The sequence below is a fragment of the Mirounga leonina genome, unplaced genomic scaffold (genome assembly GCF_011800145.1).
Source record: "Mirounga leonina isolate KUSES-001 unplaced genomic scaffold, KU_Mleo_1.0 Mir_101664, whole genome shotgun sequence".
NCBI classification, from domain to species: Eukaryota; Metazoa; Chordata; class Mammalia; order Carnivora; family Phocidae; genus Mirounga; species Mirounga leonina.
The window spans coordinates 23,496,437-23,517,623 of NW_023270175.1; the positions used below are offsets into that span (position 1 = coordinate 23,496,437).

At 44.3% G+C, this 21,187-nt stretch overlaps 1 protein-coding gene across 1 annotated transcript in view; it reads right to left on the bottom strand.

Moving 5' to 3' along the window:
* The window catches only part of GPC3 (glypican 3), a 415,107-nt gene that overhangs the window by 34,108 nt on the left and 359,812 nt on the right, over nucleotides 1-21,187 (bottom strand). Inside the window, exon 7 of the mRNA XM_035008798.1 lies at nucleotides 14,699-14,858. Within this exon, the coding sequence (XP_034864689.1) occupies nucleotides 14,699-14,858 (160 nt within the window). The remainder of the gene's footprint in view (nucleotides 1-14,698; nucleotides 14,859-21,187) is intronic.

Genomic DNA, 21,187 nt, shown 5'->3' on the forward strand with positions numbered 1-21,187 from the left:
GGGAAGAAAGGGGCACCTGGCTGACTCAGGCGGTAGAGTGCACGACTCTTGATCTTGGGGTCATGAGTTTGAGCCCCACGTTGGGTGGAGAGCTTACATTTAAAATAAAAAAATTAAAGAGAGAGAGGGGGTAGATGGAAAAAAGAGAAAATTCTCCTGGTAGTTCAAAATAGTTCAACTCAGCTGGGCTGAGCACTGCTCTTTCAGCCCCTCCCTATGCCACCTCACCCCCAAAAGGCGGGAGAGGCTCTGAACTATCCTTGCTGAGGTTATTCTGATTCTAAGCATCAACTCCATGGAAAAAGTTAATGGTCATCTACAAATGTTTATCAGCTACATGTGTTGGCCCATGAAATGAAGTGGTTACAGAAGTGGGCTTTGTTATCAGAAAGATCTGGGCTCCCATTCGAGCTCTATCCGTTGACCTTGGGCAAGTTACCTAACCCTCTGAGTCTCAGTTTGCTCTTCTATAAGAGCTGACATTAAGGCTGACCTTGCAGGGTTGTAAGAAGGATTTAATCAGATGATGAATTTGGAACTTATTTGTAAATCACAGTCTGCTAGTTGGTTGTTGTTGTTGTTATATACAGAAAAGTGGATATAAGGGTTTAGGGAAAGAAAGAGAATCATGGAGGGCTGAGATCATCAAGAGTGACCTTTGTAGAGGAGGTGGGTCTTGAAGTATCGGGAGGTGTTAGGGCAGGAGGACAAGAGGGCACCGCCAGCAGATGTAATGGTCTGAGCAAAAGTAAAGAGGTGGTAATGAGACTGGCATGTTCAGGCAAAAGATGCACATTTATAGCTCATTTATAGCTATAAAAAATTCCAGAGGACACTGTGGGATCATTAGCAAATCCATGGCCTCATGATCTGAGTTCAGGGTTAATAGGCAGCATGGCCCCGGGGGGTCTGAAATCCCAGACAGCATAGTCCTCACTGCACCTTGACTCCAGTGCTGAGCTGCATGCTCAGGCTGCAGAGAATGGATATCTGTAACCTCCTGGCTAAGGCACTTGACTCCTGGGAGTGCTTGCCACTGTGAGGCTGACATGGCCCAGATATCGAGAGAAGCCATAAAGCTAACAAGAAAATAAGAATACATCTATTAGCCATTGAAACAGCATGCTCCTTAAAGCAACTAGATTCCTGATTGGAACGCTCCAACAAGGGATGAGGAAGCGCTTTGGAAAGTACAAAGTTACTAAACGAAGCAAATCTATCCATTTACGCACACACACACGTACATAGCGTAATTGCTGAAACAAGAAGAGGTTTATCATTGGAAAAAAAAAACAGCACAATCTAATGTGATGTATTCTCTTACAATTCAATACTCCTCTAACCTTGCCCTTTTAATTGACAAATGCTAGATGTGTTTTATGTTTGAAAATTCATTTGGAAACCATTGAGGTCATCATTTGGATAGGCTTGTTTTATTTCATATTCCTACTGATGTTTGCCCTTGTGAGCAGAACAGACATGGTGAAGGTAGGATGGATTTATACACATTGTGGTGGGCCTCTTCCAAGAATAATAAATCCTCTGGTTTCCAAAACATTTAAGATGAACTGATAAACTCTAGCTTGGGTGTCTGGTGACCTGGTTGGCTCTGTCCATATTCATCCAAAGGACTCAGTGATGTGTTTTCAGCTTGTCTTGCCCTCATGTTGTCCCTCAGTGCCCTTGATTTTGTTAGCTCTTCAATATTTTACACCTCTCTGTGCAGTTTCTTTATCCGAAAAACAGATAATAATAATGGTACCCCCCCCCAGGGTTGTTGGGAGGATAAAATGTATTGCTTCATGTCAAATGCTTAAAACAGTGCCTGGCACATAGTAAGCACTCAAAAAGTGAGCTATTATTATCATGCCAAACCCATCATGCTCTCTCTCTGAATGGCAGTAGCATCTGCCCATTTGCCCAAGGTGGAAACACTGACCTTATCCTTGACTACTCTTGCCCCCTCATCCCGCCACCTCTGAACAATCGGGCTCTGTTGATTCTTCTTCTTAAAGATTTCTTTTTCATGAAGATGTCCAAAATGAAATTCTGACCAAGTAATAATTCTCCCATAACTTGCACTCTCTCATACTCCCCACATCTGGGCCCAGTGTGGTGGGGTGCTGTGATTGATTATCAAGGTCTGCCACAGGAGGGGTGGTGGTTGGGGAGGCTGATGAGCTGTATGTTGTGAATTTATAGACCCTGCTACAGGATCAAGGCCAAGCTCCTTAACAGGGCATAGAAGGCTCTCATGATCTGACCCCTCACGATTCTTCCAGCCTTACCTCTTGCCTCTTCCTGCTCTAGCCACACCAAACTGCATATTGTTCCCAGAACCATGTTCGTTCTCACCTCCATGTCTTTTCTCATACTATCCTCCCAACATGCAATGCTCTCCCCTTTTTGCCTGACTCCTACACACTGTTAAGACTCAGCTCAGTTTCTTACCACCCCAGTCTGGGTTTAAAGCTTTTCCTTGGTGTCTCCACAACTCCCTGTGCACATTGCAATCAGTGCTTTAAGCACATCACATTATAATTATCTAGTTATGTGTCTGTCCTCCCCGCCTCCCCTCACCACTCCCAAGCAACCTAGGAGCTTACGTGGGCAGGTACTGTGCTTGTTCATTTTTGTTTGGCCAGAGCCATGCAACCAAAACTTACTAAGCACCAATTCTGAGTTAGGCACTGGCCTGCCTGGCTTCAAACTGATCAATGCTAGAGTGGGTAGTAACACAGCACTCTGTCGAGGGCAAGGCTTCACAGAGGAGAAAGTGACATCTGAGCTGAGTTTTAAAGGTAGAGAAAGGAAAACCATTATGGGCTAATGGACCGGCATGTGCAGAGTATTAATAGCCAGCATTTACTGGAACCCACTAAGGTGCAGGCCCTGGGCTGAGTGCATTATGGGTATCACAAAGATGGGAATTTATAAAGGCCCAGGCAGGCCTTAAAGAGCAGGACTGCAAGTTCAGGAGCAGTGAGAATTTCCAGGTTGTTGGAACACAGGATGGGGCAGGGGTTAGTGGGAGCCAAGGTTGGAGAAATAAGCTGGGGCCAGATTCAGAAAGGCTGGGCTGATGGATTTGGCTTCATTACCCCTCATTCATGCCTGGCATCCAGGGACAGCCAGGAGAATGCCCGTTGGACTGCAAGCTGGCTGGTAGTCAGCGGGAAGGCCACAAGCTAGAACTGAAATGCATGTGATTGCCACGGATGCCATCCACATCATTACCGCTGACCCAAACACACCCATCTTCCCTGCTCTATCATTCCATACGAAGTGGTGTATGGGGAGAAGGAAAGCTAGAACAGAAAGAAAAAAAAAAAAAACCCTAAATGGAGAGAGAGATTCATAGTTCCACGCTCCAAAAAGCCTGAGTCAGAAAGATATTAGTGCAGAAAGGTGCGATCTCTGGATGTTGACTAGAGATGAGGAAGATGTTACGAGCCCACAGACACCAAGTCCCCGAGTTCCTTGTCACAACGGACTTAGCCTTCCAGGGCTGTGTGTCACAGACAGGTTCAGAAACCCACAGAGGCTGAGAACAGACGCTCCTACATGCCCCTGCACACTGGTATAGAAAACCTCCGACTCCCCTATCCGACCGCATTTGGGGGGAATCTCATTCCTCAGACCCCTAGCAATTGGTGCTGTATGGGAGTATGAGTAATATGTTGCCTCCAGGCACAAACAAGAAAGAAATGTTGAAAAGGAGAGTGGGGATGTGTTCCAAATTTAGCTTTCCTTCCAACCTCTGCCCATATGGTCGGTGGTTAAAAAAGTGATTACCAAGCCAACGAAATGTAACCCGATATTAGGAGTTCCGCTCTAACTCCACGCAACCAGGGGTAATGGCAGCACATGGTAATCATCGGTCATAATGCCGTCTGATATGGGGAGACTGGCCCCTAAAAGTGGTCCTCGCCTCAGTGCCTCACAAGCTGGCCTACAAGACTCCCATCTTGTGGGATGGGACTGATGAGATTTCCAGTGGTTAAGCAGAGATTTCACTGAGAGCCCATCGACCTCAACAGGGAATAAGGGGTTTTGAGGGGGAAAAAAAAAAAAAAGTTTATGGCTCTGGTTAACAGTTTCCAAGTTAGGAATTTTTCCAAGTCTTAGATTCCAAAGGAATCCTAGATTTCAGAGTAACTGAAAATGAGGGGCTCTTGCATTTTCTAGCATAACTTAGGAAGAGAGAAACTTTCCCTCACTCGTGGTGGAAAAAGCTATTGATTTAAGCCTAGAACCTTTAAGGAGGAAGGAAGGAAAACAAATCTTCCAAAGTACCCCTTCACCCCATGGTACACTGGTAACTCTTTAACAAATGGTTCTCAAAAAAAAGAAAAAAAAAGCATGCATGTCAGTTTTTTTTTTTTTTAATTTTATTTATTTGTCAGAGGGTGAGAGAGAGCAAGCACAAGCAGGTGGAGCGGCAGGCAGAGGGAGAAGCAGGCTCCCCACTGAGCAGGGAGCCCGATGTGGGACTCGATCCCAGGACCCTGGGATCACTACATGAGCCGAAGGCAGACGCTCAATCAACTGAACCACCCAGGTGTCCCTAGCTCATTTTAATTGTTGATGGAATAAAGGAGGTGGGACACACAATTTCCAAATAATAAAAAATATATGATACTCTTTATTATAAATTCTGTATAGCCAATGGATTCTCACAGAATCCTTTCACTGATTTTTGCCCAGCTCTTACGTCGGTAACCAAACCAGGGTCGTGATTGACAAGCAAGTGTAGTTCCCGCAAGAACAGTGGCTGATACACTGGTTTACGTTAAGGAACAAAGAGGAAATAACAAAGATATATGTCGGAATCTCATTCCTTCATCAACAATGGCGGTTGACTTCTCTGCTAAGTCGGATAACAGTTTTCGAATACTGAGGAACGGACCCTCAACGTTTTATGCTCCTCGAAATGTAATGGCCACAGAGCCCACACGATTTAAAGTTTAATCCACACTGCTAACCTTTTCCCATCACTCTCTCAAGTCTAGAGTCTAGACAATCAACAAAATGATACATCAAGCCCTGATTTGTAGGTTTTGCTGCTTTCTGTGGTGTAAATATTTCCATCGCAGTCAATATCAAGCTAGCGATGGGATGATAGGGCTTACGGAGGTCTAGCAGCCACACTGCCCTCACCCCCATTTCAACTGCTGCTTTGGAGTCTCTTCCGCCATGGGCTCCAACAGGAAGGGGGAGACAAGGCAGAGACACCAACAGCAGGCTACTCCTCCCTACTCGGAGTGGGGTCTGCTGCTCTGCTATTTTTTGCCAATCTGTGAGGAGACAAGCACAGAAATTGGAAGTAAGCACTTGGCAATTTTTATAGCAATTTGACAGAGAGATTTTTTAGGTCTGTTGAGTCTCCTAGTTAAAAACTGTGGCTTATTTTTTGTAGGCCTTTTTGTGATTTCCTTTTTGTAGCAATTCATTTTTATTATATTTTATAAAACTATTGGTCCATGACAGATTCAGGAGGAACAAACCCCCGACCTCCCAGTCCTTCCCACAGATAACTTGAGATGCCCGGGTCTATTCTGTGAGGCCAGGGTCAGAAGGGAGAGGGTGGTGCGGGAGACTGGTGTGGACCAGACAACCTTGATATTGACCATTCTGCCATTCGGGCTAACCTCATAGCTGGAGGAGGGGCTGTGGCCCAGTTTGTTTTTTATAACATAGGGGCAGGGAGACCACAAGCCTGCAAATGATTGGGGAGAGATGAGAACTGGAGTTCTAGAGGCTATGAGTGACAGAGAGGATGTTGAAAGGAACTACTCCCTGGAAAAATCTGTCATTCCTCAGGATCCATTTACTTAGGAAAAAGGTTACAGAAACTCATAATTGGTGACATGTGCTCAAATACAACCAGAGAGAATAACTTCTCCATTTCTCTTTCCTCCCCAACCCCGGCCAGAAAAATTGCCTCATTGGTTTGTTCCACTATCTTGGTTCTCTTTCGCTCTCTTTGCATGATTGAATCGTCATAAAACCATAGCATCTCAGAGCTATTCAGGACCATGGAAGTCAAGAGCCCATGATGTAGGTATCTGCTCACTTTCTGACATCCCACCCCAGCCTCACCCAGCCAATCTTTCTGTTAGATGGTTGTTTAATCTCTAGTCAAATATCTCCAGAGTCAGGAAGCTGATGGTTCCCTAGAGCAATCCATGCCACTGAGAAACAGCTCGAAGGGTTACAAAGTTCACCCTTTTCTCAATCAAAATAGATCTCCTGGTAAATTCCACGTATTGGCTCCAGATCTACCTTCATCCTCCACCTGCAAGACCTCAAAATATTAGAAGACAACATTCACATTCCCTAATTCTTTTCTTGTATAGACTGAACATCACTACTTCTTCTATCTTTCCACTAAACCTGTTTGCAGATTCTTCACCATCCTGCTCACCCCTCAAGAGGTACACTAGACTACAGACATATGACGACTCACCCAGCATGTCCTGCCCGCCTCACAGGAGCTCCTACTCCCATATTGACCGGAACAGGGATCACCGATCTCTCTGTTCACAACTTCAGCTGCTAGAAGCCAAAGGCTACTTTGAGGAAGCTAATTAAAGAAGCAGTGAGGTTAAAACCTGCCAAATATGAGGCAAAAGGAAGCAAATTCTGAGAAGTAAACACAGCATATGGATAAATGAAATATTTATTGAACACCTATTAAGTGGCAATTACAAGGCGGGCAGAGGTTGGTGACCGGGAGCTGATAAGTGTATATATACGATGAAAAAGACTTGCTTGCTACCCTCTGAGGAGCTCATCATTAGTCAAGGACACTACTTTGCTCTGAACCCCAACCTGAAGTTGCTAATGAGATTGCTCTCTGCTCTGGCATAGACTCTTCTCTGGCACCAGAATTTACAGAATAGCCTCTATCGATTTTTATTTATTCAGTAATTATATTACTGCTCAGTTCATCAGCGGGCTACAAATTATGAGATTCTGTATGCACTGGTCTCCCATTCTCACCTTAAAGTCTTATTTACCTTCACCCATACCTATTAGGATTGTTAAAAAAAAAAAAAAAAAGATCAAAAGGCAGTTTTTAAAATTCAGTAAGTATATTTAGAAATGTTAAGAACTGTAAGTGCCGTGGATCATTTTACTGGATCATTAAGCATCTCTTAGCCAGGTGTGTACGTACAAAACAACTAACCAAACAGGAAAAAAACCACAAAAAAACAAAAAACAACTAACCAAACAAAAACTTGCCAGTAACTTCATTCCTACCAAAGCAAATTGGACCCCTCCTTGCACCTGCCACAGGCAAATAATTGGGGGGGAGATAATTGGCTACACCTTCTTGCCATATTAACCAAAGTTAAAGGACAGCATGATGCGAATCGGAAAGAGAGCCTTGAGGATGCGTGTGTGTGCACGTGCGTATGTGGACATACGTGCCTGTGTGTGGCATTTCAGGGGTTTCGTGGAAGGTCGGCCATCGCAAAGCCTCCGGTGGCTCCTAGTCCCTCCTCCCGTCAGAGCAGGACCTCAGCCTGGCCTCAGATCTGATATCCATGTGCGCCCCCCCGGGACTGGTGGCCCCTGACCCCTAACTTGCTGTCTTGCTCTGCAGGCTCATGATTCCTTGCTACACCAGGCTCTTCTGATTGGGTTCATGCAAGAGACCGTCGTTCAGGGCCACTGCACAGGTTTAATTAGACATCACGTCTTTCTTTCTGAGATGGTATTTCTTCTTGCAGGGGAGCACTTCCCAGTTGATGGCATACACCCCTGCTTTCCCAGATCCCCTGTGGATGTTCTCCTCCAGGGATGGCTTCAGCTCAGCTAGAGGCTTTGGGCTTGCCCCCCCCTGCTGGTTCCTCCTCCAGTGTTCTACCAGCTGTGCTGAATCTCTCGCTCCCGTTCCCTTCTATCATACTAGATGACCACAATTTAGTCGAGGCAGTCGCTAAATTGGCCAACATGGCTTCATCCAGAGAAAATCAGTTGCACCATTTAGGCAGATTCATATATTCAACAGTTTCCTTTTAATTTGAAACTGATCGTAAAGTGTAATACAATGGCCACAAATTGTTCACCCCCCCAATGCTCCCCCAATTCTTAGAGTTCCATGTAAGGCCCACCAGCAAGTCTAACTATCATAGCGTTACCCTTGATAAAAGCCTCCTAGCCTAATGGCTCAGGCAGGAAAGTCTCCCAGGGCAGTAGGCCTAGAAAAGTGAACCCCTGAACATCTCCTCGCGAATAATAAGAAACACACTTCTTCAAGCATCTCATGTTATGTAACTTGATGGAAAGTTTTTACCTTCCCTTACTCTCATCTGTCACCAGCTTACCTGCACTAATTCCTTAGGTGACACTAAAGCATGGAGAAGGATCTTTTCTGGGTATACGTACTGAACAGGCAGGTAATATCACTCACTGTTAAAGCTCACATCAAAATCCGTCTCTGGGAGCCATGGAAACTGCCCAAAGCTCTGGAGAGAGATGAGATTGGCTGTCTCGTCCATCTATGAGCAAAAACCACCTGGTCTGTATCTGCGTGAAATGCTATTATAGTAAGCTTTGCTTCCTTCGGCTTCCCTATGGCGTTTGTTCTCGAAAAGCTCACGGCATGAAAGCAGATTGCTTAGAGCTAAGAGCGAGATAGAATGGAAAAAAAAAAAAAATCACAGGCCCTTTCTTGACCTTCCCCAACTCATCCACCCTTGCCCTCACTGTCCCACTAACACCAAAGAAAACAAAACATAACTAGCTGTGATTCTTTCAAGATGTAGGTGACTACCACTGTTGTGACTGTGGTTATTTACACAACTCAGCAGACATATTTGTCATTGTTGAAATACCTTCTCACTTAGCTAGAAACAAGTTAATGAGTAACTGAAAACGCCATCTTGGGGATGGAGAAGGAGGAGCATATTATAATGAAAATTGCTGGCCAGAACATTGGGGACTTAATTTTTCTAATTTTAGCTACAGGCTTTTGGCAACTAAAACTTATAACCCAATGGTACTACACAATATTAACAATATTACCCCAAATGAGAAACTGCTTTACAGTTTATAAAGTACTTTTATGTCCTTTGTCACCTGTGTTTCATTCAACAACTTTTGAAGTGGGCAAGTTAGGAAATATTTTTTTAAAGATGTATTTATTTATTTGAGAGAGAGCATGAGAGAGCACAGAGTGGTGGGGGAGGGGCAGAGGGAGAGGGAGAGAGAGAATCTTAAGCAGACTCCCTGCCGAGTGCAGAGCCCAATGCAGGGCTCGATCCCAGGACCCCAAGATCATGACCTGAGCTGAAACCCAGAGTCGGATGTTCAACCGACTGAGCCACCCGGGTGCCCCTGCAGGTCAGGAAATATTTCAACATTATTCTTATAGAGGAGGAAACCGAGTCTCAGGGGAGCTGAGTGACTTTGTCCACGGTCACAAGACTGGCAAGGGGCAGAAGCTGAACAGAGACTGTTTGACTCTGTAGATGAAATGCCCTTCCCTCCCTGAATGTCCCAAGTGTCAGCAGCCTGAAGGAAGAAGGGTATGGCATTCATCCATCAGATGGGATCCACTTCACAGTGAGTGACATGAGGTCCCATTACACTGGGGTCACATGTTTGAGGGACTGATATCCCAAGAAAGAAGGTGGGAGGGAGTCACTACAAGATGCTCCTGAGAATTCTGAGAGCGGGTTACTTAGTGAGAAGCAAAGTGTGCAGAGGAAGTAGGCCTATCAAACTATAGAATACGCTTTGGGAAAACTGCCATAATTTATTCCTGGACCTATGACCAATAAGGTGGTATAAATAGATATATTACTGTATCCACATGTATTTTGATCTCTGAACAGGACTCAACAACTTTCCCATTAAAAAGCCCCCAGGACATTTCATTCCTCTACAAACTTTCTACTTACTCTTTGGCAGGCTACGTGATTTGGTCGAAAACGTTATAATCTTGCAGATGTCACCCCTGAGTAAAGGCCCATGATACAGTTCCTCCATTGGTTTTATCCTTCTCACCAAACCAAGCCATTAATGAATTTATTCATACAAGGTGACTGCCAGCCTGCGCTCTGAAGGTCTGACTTGACAACTCAGAAGAGGTAAGCTATCGAAGTGTCCTCCACCTCCTCTTACGTGCACAGGCTTGCTACAAGTCAGAATATAAGGTTGCACTTGATGCACTAAAAAAATGAATGGAAATCACTGGCCTAAAAGACATATTTCCTATTTCCTAAATGCTGGTCTTGTTTTGTGTTGTTTTAGTTGTTCTTTTGCCTCCAGATTGTAAAGTAACAGCAAGGAGGAAATCTTGAGTGTAGAGACTCATGGGGCTCACAGCTGTGAGTCTTAATGGCTTCGCTCCAGCACCGCTGGGAGGAGGTGACTGGTGGGGCGGAGCGGACAGCTGCTTCCCCTCGCAACGCCTGGACGCGACAGCACTGAATGGCAAAAGGGACCTGCCTGGGCCTGGACTTCACCTTCACCCTGACCCCGAGCCCGGGAACAAGTGGCAGGTTTTCTCTTTTCAGCCCCCACACTGACATGGCAAAACAAAGGTTCTTGAGGGCGAACACTTCCACAAGAAACATCTGTTTAAATGGGTAAGAAACATCCATTTGGTTTTAGTATTGGTTCAAGTTGTGAGCCCAAGACGTGTCTCGTGAAGCCTCCTCCTCAGCTCACCACCAACCGGCTAGAGCTACCCTAGTCCTGCGTTGCAACTGGGCACGTGTTTATCTTCTCCGGCCTATTTCCACTTCTCTCCTCCCAAGAACGAAGCTTCCACGGCATCTGTGATCACTTCCCACTGTCTTTGACCTAGCTTGAGTCAAGATTATCTTCTTTTTCTGACTTGCAGTGATAAAGACATTAGGCTCACCAGAATGTTCTGGCTGTACCCATGGAACAGTGCAAGCTGGAGCAAGAACAAGCCCAGGGAGGAAGGGGGTGAGGGAGTAGTAATAGATCCCCGAAATGGGTGTTTCTTGCTGGGTGGCTTTGTAAGAGTGTTTCAGTTGTTTCCAAGAGCAGGTGTGTGTGTCTGTGTGTGTGTGTGTGTTTGCGTACACGTGAGCTCACGTGCATGCACCTACATGAGTACATGCACATGTGCGTGTGGTTTTCTGTGTGGGTGAGAGTGGGGACTTGGCGGAGAGGGGGCAGATGCTTAAGTTGCTTAGTCATCATGTCTTGGCTAGGGACACCTGGCCAGAGCTTGCAAAGCTTCTCAGGAATCAGCCCCAGCCAAAGTGCTGGGAGTAGCCAGCTTCCCAAGCAGCTTACAATAAGGGCTTTGACAAGACCAGCAACTGGGAACAAGGCTGATGGCAGCCCGGCAACAACACAGTTTACTGCACCAGCTCCACAGCGGCTGGTCTGTCTTTGGAAGGGAGTCTGAACATGGTGTTCAGTGCAAAAGCATTTCTTAACTCATGGGCTCAATTCTATCTTCGCAGAAAATACATGTTGAGCTAGGGATGCTGAGAAAGCCAGAGAGCTTCCAGAGATTTGGGGATTCATAGTAACAGTCTCCTGGTTGTTATAAATATCTGTAGAGCTCAACAGGTTGCAAAGCACTTTCACGCTCAACATCACCTTTGATTTCCACAACTCACTGAGGTTGGTGAGGATGCATATCCCTACTTTACAGCTGGACAAACTGAGGCTCAGAGCACTACATAACCTGCTCAAGGTTCCACTGGGAGGAAACATGCTACAACTGGAACCCAAGTATCCTAATCTACCATGTGGGTGACTGGGCCTCAGGCCTCTTTTCTACCTCCTGGAACACTTAGCTCCCCGTGGGCCAGCTTAGTGGCTTCTTAGATGCTTCAGGTATGAAACCTAAATGCTGCAAGTGCTCAATCAGAAGGTGATAAGGGCTGCCGACAAATCACCAGGGGCTCTCGTTAACAATGACCTGTGATTGGGTGGGTCTCAAGGTGGGCCCTGAGCGCCTGCGTTTCTAACAGACTCCCAGATGATACAGATGTTGCTGGGCCACTGAGTGCACCTGGAGTAGCAAGGGGAATTGGGGATATTGCTGAATGTTGGTTACCTGGTTTTAATTGCCTTTTATGGGTCTTAAGTAAACCAACTAATAAAACAAGCTAATTCTAAGCTACATCTGCAGGCTCTCTGAGCTCCCAGAGGTCAGTAGAGGCAGCAATGGACCTGTCGTTTTAAGAGTAGATAGCATTTTTGGAGTGCTTACTAGGTGCCAGGAACCGAGCCAAATGCTTTGCATGGATGATTTGATGATGATGATGATGATGATGATGATGATGATATTGAATTGCCACAATCTTAGTAGCCAAGAAAAATGAAGAAAGCAGGGGACCTACGAGGTCAGAAGAAAACACTAAAGAAGATGTCCCCGAGACTCCAATAAGCACCCTGCCAGGGACTCAAGCCAAATCGAGGAACATGATCATGGATTGGCCATCCCAGCATGGCCCACGAACATGGGGCATTCTCTTTGTTTCGCGAATGGAGAAATGGACTTTCAAGAAGAGGAAGGGGGCTTGCTTTAGGACACATGGGAGTTGGGAGCAAAGTCAGGAAGAGAGGTGTCCTGCATTTCATCCAGTGCAGCAAAACAAGGGAAGAAGTGAGCCAGGGGGACCGCTTGCTAGTTACGGTGTAAAAGAGTAAAAGGTCTGTTCCGGGACAAGAGGGAGATAAAAGAGGGTCTTAACCCTCCTCTGAGCCTTGTTATTATTATTATTTTTTTTATTCCCAAGTTGTGTTTTGGAGGAAAACTTTGGAAGTTCTGAGTGAGATGGCAGTAAACGCACACAGTGTTCCAAGTCTGGTTGACTAAGTGGATGTTGATGAATCACCAGGACCAGATGGCATCTGCCCAGATTTGGGGTAAAATTGTGTAAGAGCTGACCAAAGTGTAGAGCTTGTCGTTCCAAATAGCTATTGTGCCATGAGCCTGGCAGATTGCCAGTAAGTCTCCTCTCCCTGCGAAGCATTTCAAAGGGGACCTAGGGAGCGCCAGGCTGGTAGGATCGCTGAACATGTTATGCAAGTGTAACCTATTGGGAGTAAGGCATCATTTTTCCTTAAATTAAATTAGCCACCATTTGTGTAGTGTTTTACAGTTTACAAAGCACTTAGGGTTAATCATGCCTAACTAATTGACTAGAATTATTTGAGAGGATAAATGTGCAATGTGGACAAAGGGAAACCAGCGGATGTAATCTATTTAAATTTTGAAAAGGCCCTTGACAAGGTCCCCTACCAAACACTGTTTAAAAAAGTTAAGTCGCCATGGAATTGTGGAGTAGCGTTTTGAAATGGATAGGGAAGTGGCTTATAGGCAGGAAAGCGAGAGGAGGGGTAGGCAGGGACATTTTTGGAGAAGGATGAAAAGTGGTGTGTCCCAAGGACCGATGCTGGAGCCAGTTAATATTTTGGCGAATCATCTGGGCAGCCTTTAGATGACTGAAAGCTGTTCTGGGTGGCAAAATGCAAAGCAGATTTCAGTCTTTTTACAATTGTCTAGATGAGCAGAGAAAGAAGAGATCAGAGTAGAGTTATTCAAAGAGAGGCCTCTGAAATCTCACTACCTGGCTCTGAATCCTGACTCTGCCCTTAGTGACCACGCAACCTTAAGGAAATTACTCTACCTCTTCCATCATCAGTTTTCTCATCCGTAAAGTGGGAAAAATAACCACTCGTCGTTCATAGTGGAAACAATACAAGACAATGCGGGCAAAGTTCCGGTGCAGCGCTTGGAGCCTGGTTAATGTCCAGAGAACACTGGCTTCTATTATTTTTACTTATTATAAGATGCCAGCCTCTGAGTGATCATGTTATGCCCTAGGAATGGAACTTGGGAGCCACTGCAGACTACTTCTTGAAAGCAATGGCAGAGTTTGTTTCAGCAATTCAGAGAGGATGGGGGATGCGCGTGGACTGAGATGGTTGTGAAAGATTTCATTCCAGGAAACCAACAATTATGGAGCACCTAGTATGTGCTAGGTACCAGGCTAGATGCTTTACAAACTTTCCCTCTTGATGTAATCCTCCAATAGTCCTATGAAGTTAGGGTATTGATCCCCATTTGACGGACGAGGGAGTGAAGACTTAGGAGGAAGGGAGCCAGAATGCAAATACACGTTTGCTCTACTCCCAAAGCTAGTTTTTTGTCACTGTATCATACTTAAAATGCAAATTTTAAATTTTAATTCTAGTATAGTTAACATACAGTGGAGGGATGGGTGTAATTTAAGAAGGGACAAAAGAGGGGTATCTATACAGAAATAAATGCAGGCAATGGTGTGAAGACAGAAACAAGAGCAGTATGTTTATGCTTCCTTCCGAAGTTACCCCATTATTGGTGTTCACTACAGTCCCAAGATTGCATTGCTTTTTATAACTGAGAAGAACCAAGGAATGTCCAACGGGAAACAGAGCCACCTGATTTGGTCAGTTCGTTTTAGACAATAAAAAACAAAAACAAAAACAGGAAGTTACCCTTTTCATCTACCCAGGTCCAGGGATGGGGGAAAAAAAATGGCTACCTGAAAACTTTGTTTTTTCTAGAGTGTAGTATTTTCTTGCAGAGCTGATGGCACCGTAGGGTGTGGGGACTTTCGGAAAGTTAGAGAGAGCAGAGGCAACTGGAGTTGAATCTGCGAGCATGGCTATTTTGGCTCGGATGCTGGCCGGCTTGCCCACGCACCTGTAAGGAAGCGGAGCTGGTTCCTCACTTTCATCGCGCCATCCCCTGAGCCCCCGATGCACTCGTCTTCATCGTCGCCACAGTCGCCACTTTCAAGCCCTTCCTCGTCAAGGTTTTTATCCAGAACTCTACCTTTGGGCACAGACATGGTTCTCAGGAGCTGAAAGAAATGACCAGAAATGTAGCAGCAATTTAGATTTCTCAGGGAGGTCTAAAACAGCGTCTTGCGAACAGGAGGCATTAAAAAATGTCGAATGAGTTACACAGAAGCTTTTAAAAAGCCATTTTCAAATGTAGGTAAGGTAAACTGCTTATATTCTTTTTCTTTTTTTAGATTTATGTATTTATTTGAGAGGGAAAGAGAGAGAGCAAGAGCACGGGGGAAGGGCAGAGGGAGACGGAGAGGGAGAAAGAGTCCCAAGCAGACTCTGTGCTGAGCCTGGAGCCCGAGGTGGGCCTCGATCCCATGACCCTGAGATCACCACGACCTGAGCTGAAACCAACCAACTGAGCCTACCAGGCGTCCCAACTGCTTATATTCTTTGGAGTTTTATAATTCTGGAATGTTCCATAGCATTTGATATGATTCTCTACTCCTCCATGCTACTTCCACCACCCAGTAGCCGGTGTATACTGCATCAGACCTTCCATACCATGGTATTTAAGTCCCCGAAAGCCTCCATGGTAGGAGACCTCACTGATGAGAAACTTAAGATGTGACAGACTAAGCATATTTATAGGCTGAGAGGACACCAAGATCAGGAAAGATCCCTATGGAAGCCTCCTACATTGATATTTCCATTAAATTCAAACAACAAATGCTTCACACCAGATGAAGAGCCTAGCAATGGCATTTTACACACATTTTAAATACATACTTACAATTAACTGCCAATGTGCCATGCCTTGATCACTAGAAAAACTAAAAATCTCTCCCTCCTTCACAATTTCCATAAGGTGGTTTGAAATTCACATTGCTTTGTTGTAGATAATATGCCTACTAAGAGGCATGTCTGTTTTGCTCTTCAGTGTCTGGCTTTTCAGTTATGTGGTCAACGCCTTTTTTTTTTTTTTTAAAGATTTTATTTATTTATTTGACAGAGAGAGACAGCGAGAGAGGGAACACAAGCAGGGGGAGTGGAGAGGGAGAAGCAGGCTTCCTGCTAAAGCAGGGAGTCCAATGTGGGGCTCGATCCCAGGACCCTGAGATCATGACCTGAGCTGAATGCAGATGCTTAATGACTGAGCCACCCAGGTGCCCGAACACCCAACTCCCCCAAATCTCTCCACTGACCCAGGAGCCCATCTCACAGCATGAATGGTCTCTGAGAGCAGTTCTTAGACCCCATGTACTTTTCCTTGCCATCTCTCACCACGGCTGTATTCCAGTGTCCTCTATTCCTGCCCCACCACCCATTTGCAGCCCTAAAGTTGGACCCACCTCGTACTTCTAAATAATGGCCAACAAAAGATGCTTGATCTACCAAAAGCGAGATTTTTGTGATTGCACAAGAGGTTTCCAGGAAAAAAAAATGCATATATAGACACATCTTGGTTTTGTGGTTTCTATTATCCGTGTTCATTGTCACTGCAAAGTATACTTTCATGTTCTCCACTTGTGATTTAGCTCCTATCCCAAGATCTACACGGAACAGGCTATATACCATAGAGAAATGTGACTGTGGGTTTGTTTCTTTTTTCAAGCAAAGAAAGAAAAGTCTAGCAACCTCTAATGGTGTTGGAGAAGCCAAGCTACCTACCATCTCCCACTCTAGCACCATCTCCACCCTACTGCCTCTAATGCATCCCCTCCCTGACCCTCCCCACCCCAACTCATCCTACACATCTAAATGTATAATGTAGGGGCACCTGGGTGGCTCAGTCGGTGAAGCATCTGCCTTCAGCTCAGGTCATGATCTCAGGGTCCCGGGATCGAGCCCCATGTCGGGCTCCCTGCTCATCAGGGAGCCTGCTTCTCCCTCTCCCTCTCCCCCCCCCCCACCACATGCCTGTGGTTTCTCTCTCTCTCTCTGTCTCAAATAAATAAATAATATCTTTACAAAAATAAATGTATTGGGACGCCTGGGTGTCTCAGTTGGTGAAGAGTCTGCCTTCAGCTCAGGTCATGATCCCAGGGCCCTGAGATCGAATCCCGCATTGGGCTCCTTGCTCAGCGGGCAGCCTGCTTTTCCCTCTGCTTGCCGCTCCCCCTGCTTGTACTCTCTTTCTCTCTGACAAATAAATAAATACAATTTTAAAAAAAATAAATGTATACTATAGATGCATAGGCTAGGATAAGCTAACCTAGTGATTCTCAACCTTTTTGGTCTCAGGACCAAAATTTGTATTCTTGTTCAGAATCCCAGAGAACTTCTGTTTATACAAGTTGTATCTATTGACATTTACCGTCTTAGAAATGATAACTGAGAAATGTAAAAAAGATTTAATAACTAGTTTAAACTTAACAGTAATAAACCCATGATGTGTTAACATAAATAACATTTTCTAATGAAAAAGAAATATATTTTTCCCTGACATAAAATAGTTAGAAGGAAGGGTGGCATTGTTTTACATTTTTGCAAATCTCTTTAAAGTCCAGCTTAATATGGTAGCTGGATTATTTTATCTGCTTCTCCATCCAATCTGTTGTTACATGTTGTTTTGATTGAAATATTTGTACAAATTCCAGTGTCTCACAGATATGTAGTGGGAAAAGAGGAAAGTATTTTAGTAGGCTTTCCAGATAACTGTGGATATTTTTCAGTGATACTTCATAAAAACCACAAGGGGGAAAAGTTAGTTGCAATGTGGAATATGAAACCATATGAATCAACTTTTCATGTTCTGTTACATTAAAATCCATTGGTGTGTTCTGAACTTTGAATGGACCTTTTACCTATTTTGTGTCATCATACTTGGGTCATCCAAAAATACTGTTTCACCGAGCTATGCGGGTCTTCCGAATGTTAATACCTTTCATTATATGATACATAAAAAAAAAATCACATTCGGGCGCCTGGGTGGCTCAGTCGGTTGAGCGACTGCCTTCGGCTCAGGTCATGATCCCAGGGTCCTGGGATCGAGTCCCACATCGGGCTCCCTGCTCTGCGGGGAGCCTGCTTCTCCCTCTCCCACTCCCCCTGCTTGTGTTCCCTCTCTCGCTGTGTCTCTCTCTGTCAAATAAATAAATAAAATCTTAAAAAAAAAAAAATCACATTCATTAATTACATCACCTCCAATCTAACTAGAAAAAGTCTAAGTGTTGGGAAGCTCTCAAGGTCATGGTGGCAGATACATGTTTTCCAAAATTTTGCTTTTCTCTTGAAAGTTTAAATTTTATCATTGGTAACAAATACTATCAGCTTTTCCTTTAACTGATGGGCTCTCTTTGTTCCTTTCAGAGAAAATTTCAGAGAACCATAGTTTGTCAGTCATTATTTCAAATAAAAATAGCATTGCATGAAAATGAGGCCAGTTTAGCTCATAGCTTAAATAATCTTACAAGTGCTTTTCCTTGAGACACACAGCTATACGGTTTGCAGCAGAAATACCTTAAGTGTACACAGAATATTGTTTTTAAGATTTCTTTCTTTCTTTCTTTTAGAGAGAGAGGAGAGAGCCCGAGTGGGAGGGGCAGAGGGAGAGGGAGAGAGAATCTCAAGAAGACTCCCCACCCAGCATGGAGCCCGATGCGGGGCTCGATCCCAGGACCCTGAGATCACGACCTGAGCCGACACCAAGAATCAGACACTGACCTGACTGCACCACCCAGGTGCCCCATATACACAGAATTTTTTTTTTATTCTTATGTTAATCCCCATACATTACATCATTAGTTTTAGATGAAGTGTTCCATGATTCATTGTTTGTGCACAACACCCAGTGCTACACAGAATATTTTTTTAAAGGACGCTCAGGAGTTATAGTTTAATAAACTAATCATTTTTACTGCTTCGGCCATAACTCTTTTTTTTTAGTAATCTCTATGCCCAACGTGGGGCTCAAACTCATGACCTCAAGATCAAGAGTTGCATGCTCCACTGCCTAAGCCAGCCAGGTGCCCCAGCCATGATAATATTTTTTTTTTAATGGCCAGCCATGATATGCTTTTTTCTTTTTTTTTTTTTTAAAGATTTTATTTATTTGAGAGAGAATGAGAGAGAGAGAGCAGGAGAGGGGGGAGGGTCAGAGGGAGAAGCAGACTCCCTGCCGAGCAGGGAGCCCGATGTGGGACTCGATCCCGGGACTCCAGGATCATGACCTGAGCCGAAGGCAGTCGCTTAACCAACTGAGCCACCCAGGCGCCCCAGCCATGATATTCTTAAGTGAAACTGCCTTTTATTTTCTGGCAACTGGGTGCTGGTGACGAATACGGTGACTACCGGCACAGTTTGGCATCACTGCTTTGACTGTCAGCAGCACAGCGTAAATCATTGGTGCAAACATCAACTCAGTGAAAAAGGCAAAATAACACCTCGGTACTGTTGTGCAAGTAACTCTGACCTTGTGGCTCCCTAGGCTTCATGGATTACCTGGGTCCACAAACCATTGTTTGAACACCGCTCATCTAGACTATAATACCACTTTAGTTTGACCAACTGCCATTTACCATTATTTTATGTGAGAAAAATTGCTTTTGACATAAGCATTTCTAGGTTAATTTTCAAAAATACATCCTTCATGTATGTTGTGAGATTACCTGAGTAAGAACTGTTCACTTAAGGGGAACTGGTGGCTAGATGTAGAGTAGAGAACTTGCTATTTCTCAAGCACATCTCATAACTGCGCCTGTCACTAGTCCCGTCGGCAAACATCAACTGAGCACCTAATATGGGCTGTTCTCATTGCTCTGTGTTGAAAGCACTCCATCCTTTCAAGCCAAGTTCAAATGCCACTTCCTTAATAAAGCCTTCCTGGCTACCACAGATGGTCGTTACGGTCCTCCCTTTCTTTCTTCCACCACTGCTTCCTTTGTCTGTACCTCCTAAGGAACACTTCATGTATGCAAACTGGCATTATTTAGTATACACGTGACTTCGATCTACCACTAGCCTGTGAGCTGCCCAGGGGCCGAGTCTTCTTCATCTTTGAACCTCAGTGCATTTAAGGTAGTGCCTGGCACACAGTAGCAAAATAAAGGGGCGTGGTATCTTTAGTTCTTTCAAAGCTACTGCCACAACGTCATGAAAATGAGAAAGCCAAAGCACAGATTAATGATAGAAGAACTTGTGAATGAATAGCTAAATGCTTTTGGACCACCCTGCCTAAGATCAATAGCTAATCTTTGAGAGGCCATTTTCCAGCCTCGTGTACGATGCCCCCAGTATTCTCTTGTAGTTCAATTTTTTTAAGTACAATTAATAAAAAAAACAAAACAAAACAACCTTCAAAACGTTGTCAGCGAGATTACTACTTTAGTTTTAAATGGCCCCCATTTTGGAGACGACCTCAACATTGAAGGATTATAGTTTATGTTGAAACCATTTTACACAGTCATCTGCTGAGGAGCCTAACCCACACACACTGACAAAACAAATCCAAACCTAGAAAACTATTGTTAAGGCAAAAGTCCTAAAGAAGAGTCTGAAGCTCCAGAGTGTTGAAAGAAGGGTAATGTTGGGGCACCTGGATGGCTCAGTTGGTTAAGCGACTGCCTTCGGCTCAGGTCATGATCCTGGAGTCCCAGGATCGAGTCCCGCATTGGGCTGCCTGCTTCTCCCTCTGACCCTCCCCCCCTCATGTGCTCTCTGTCTCTCTCATTCTCTCTGTCTCAAATAGATAAATAAAATCTTTAAAAAAAAAAAAAAAAGAAGGGTAATGTGTCAGGGATGAGGAATTGCCAGCGAGAACCGTGGATTTAGTACAGCCTAGAATTTGGCACAGAAATCAAATCAGCTAATTACAATTCACAATATTGACCTTTTTGTTCCCTCTCTCACTCTTTACAATGTCTTCTAGATTGCACGCTCACTTTATAAAAAAGAAAGTTATGAGGGCCTTGCACACAAATCAGCTAACTTTCGGTGCCTAATGCTTTTGATTAACTGTTTACCATTTTCAAAGGACACTATTCTGTGAGTTTTTTAAAAGCCAAGGCTCAGAATAATTAAAACACAGGTCTGATTATCTCACTCCACTTCCCCCATCATCATTCCATAAGCCTGACATTTCTGCCACGCATTGCCTGGCAGACCTTAGCAGGAAGCGTACAAGCTTTTTTCACAGCCAGCTTTTTTGACAGCTCCTAGCCTCCCTGCAACTCTGGTTGAGCCGCATGAGACTATCACAGTTGCTTAAATATACAATCGATTTTTATTTTATAATCTAATACTTTAATCATGTAAGTATCATTATAATAGAGAAAGGCGACAAGAAAGAGAAATTAAAAAAAAAAAATCCCCAATTCCCAAACTCTAATAAACAACATTTCTGTATTTAAAGGTAAACTTCTTTGTAATGCCTATATTTTTACATTGGTGAATTTGGATT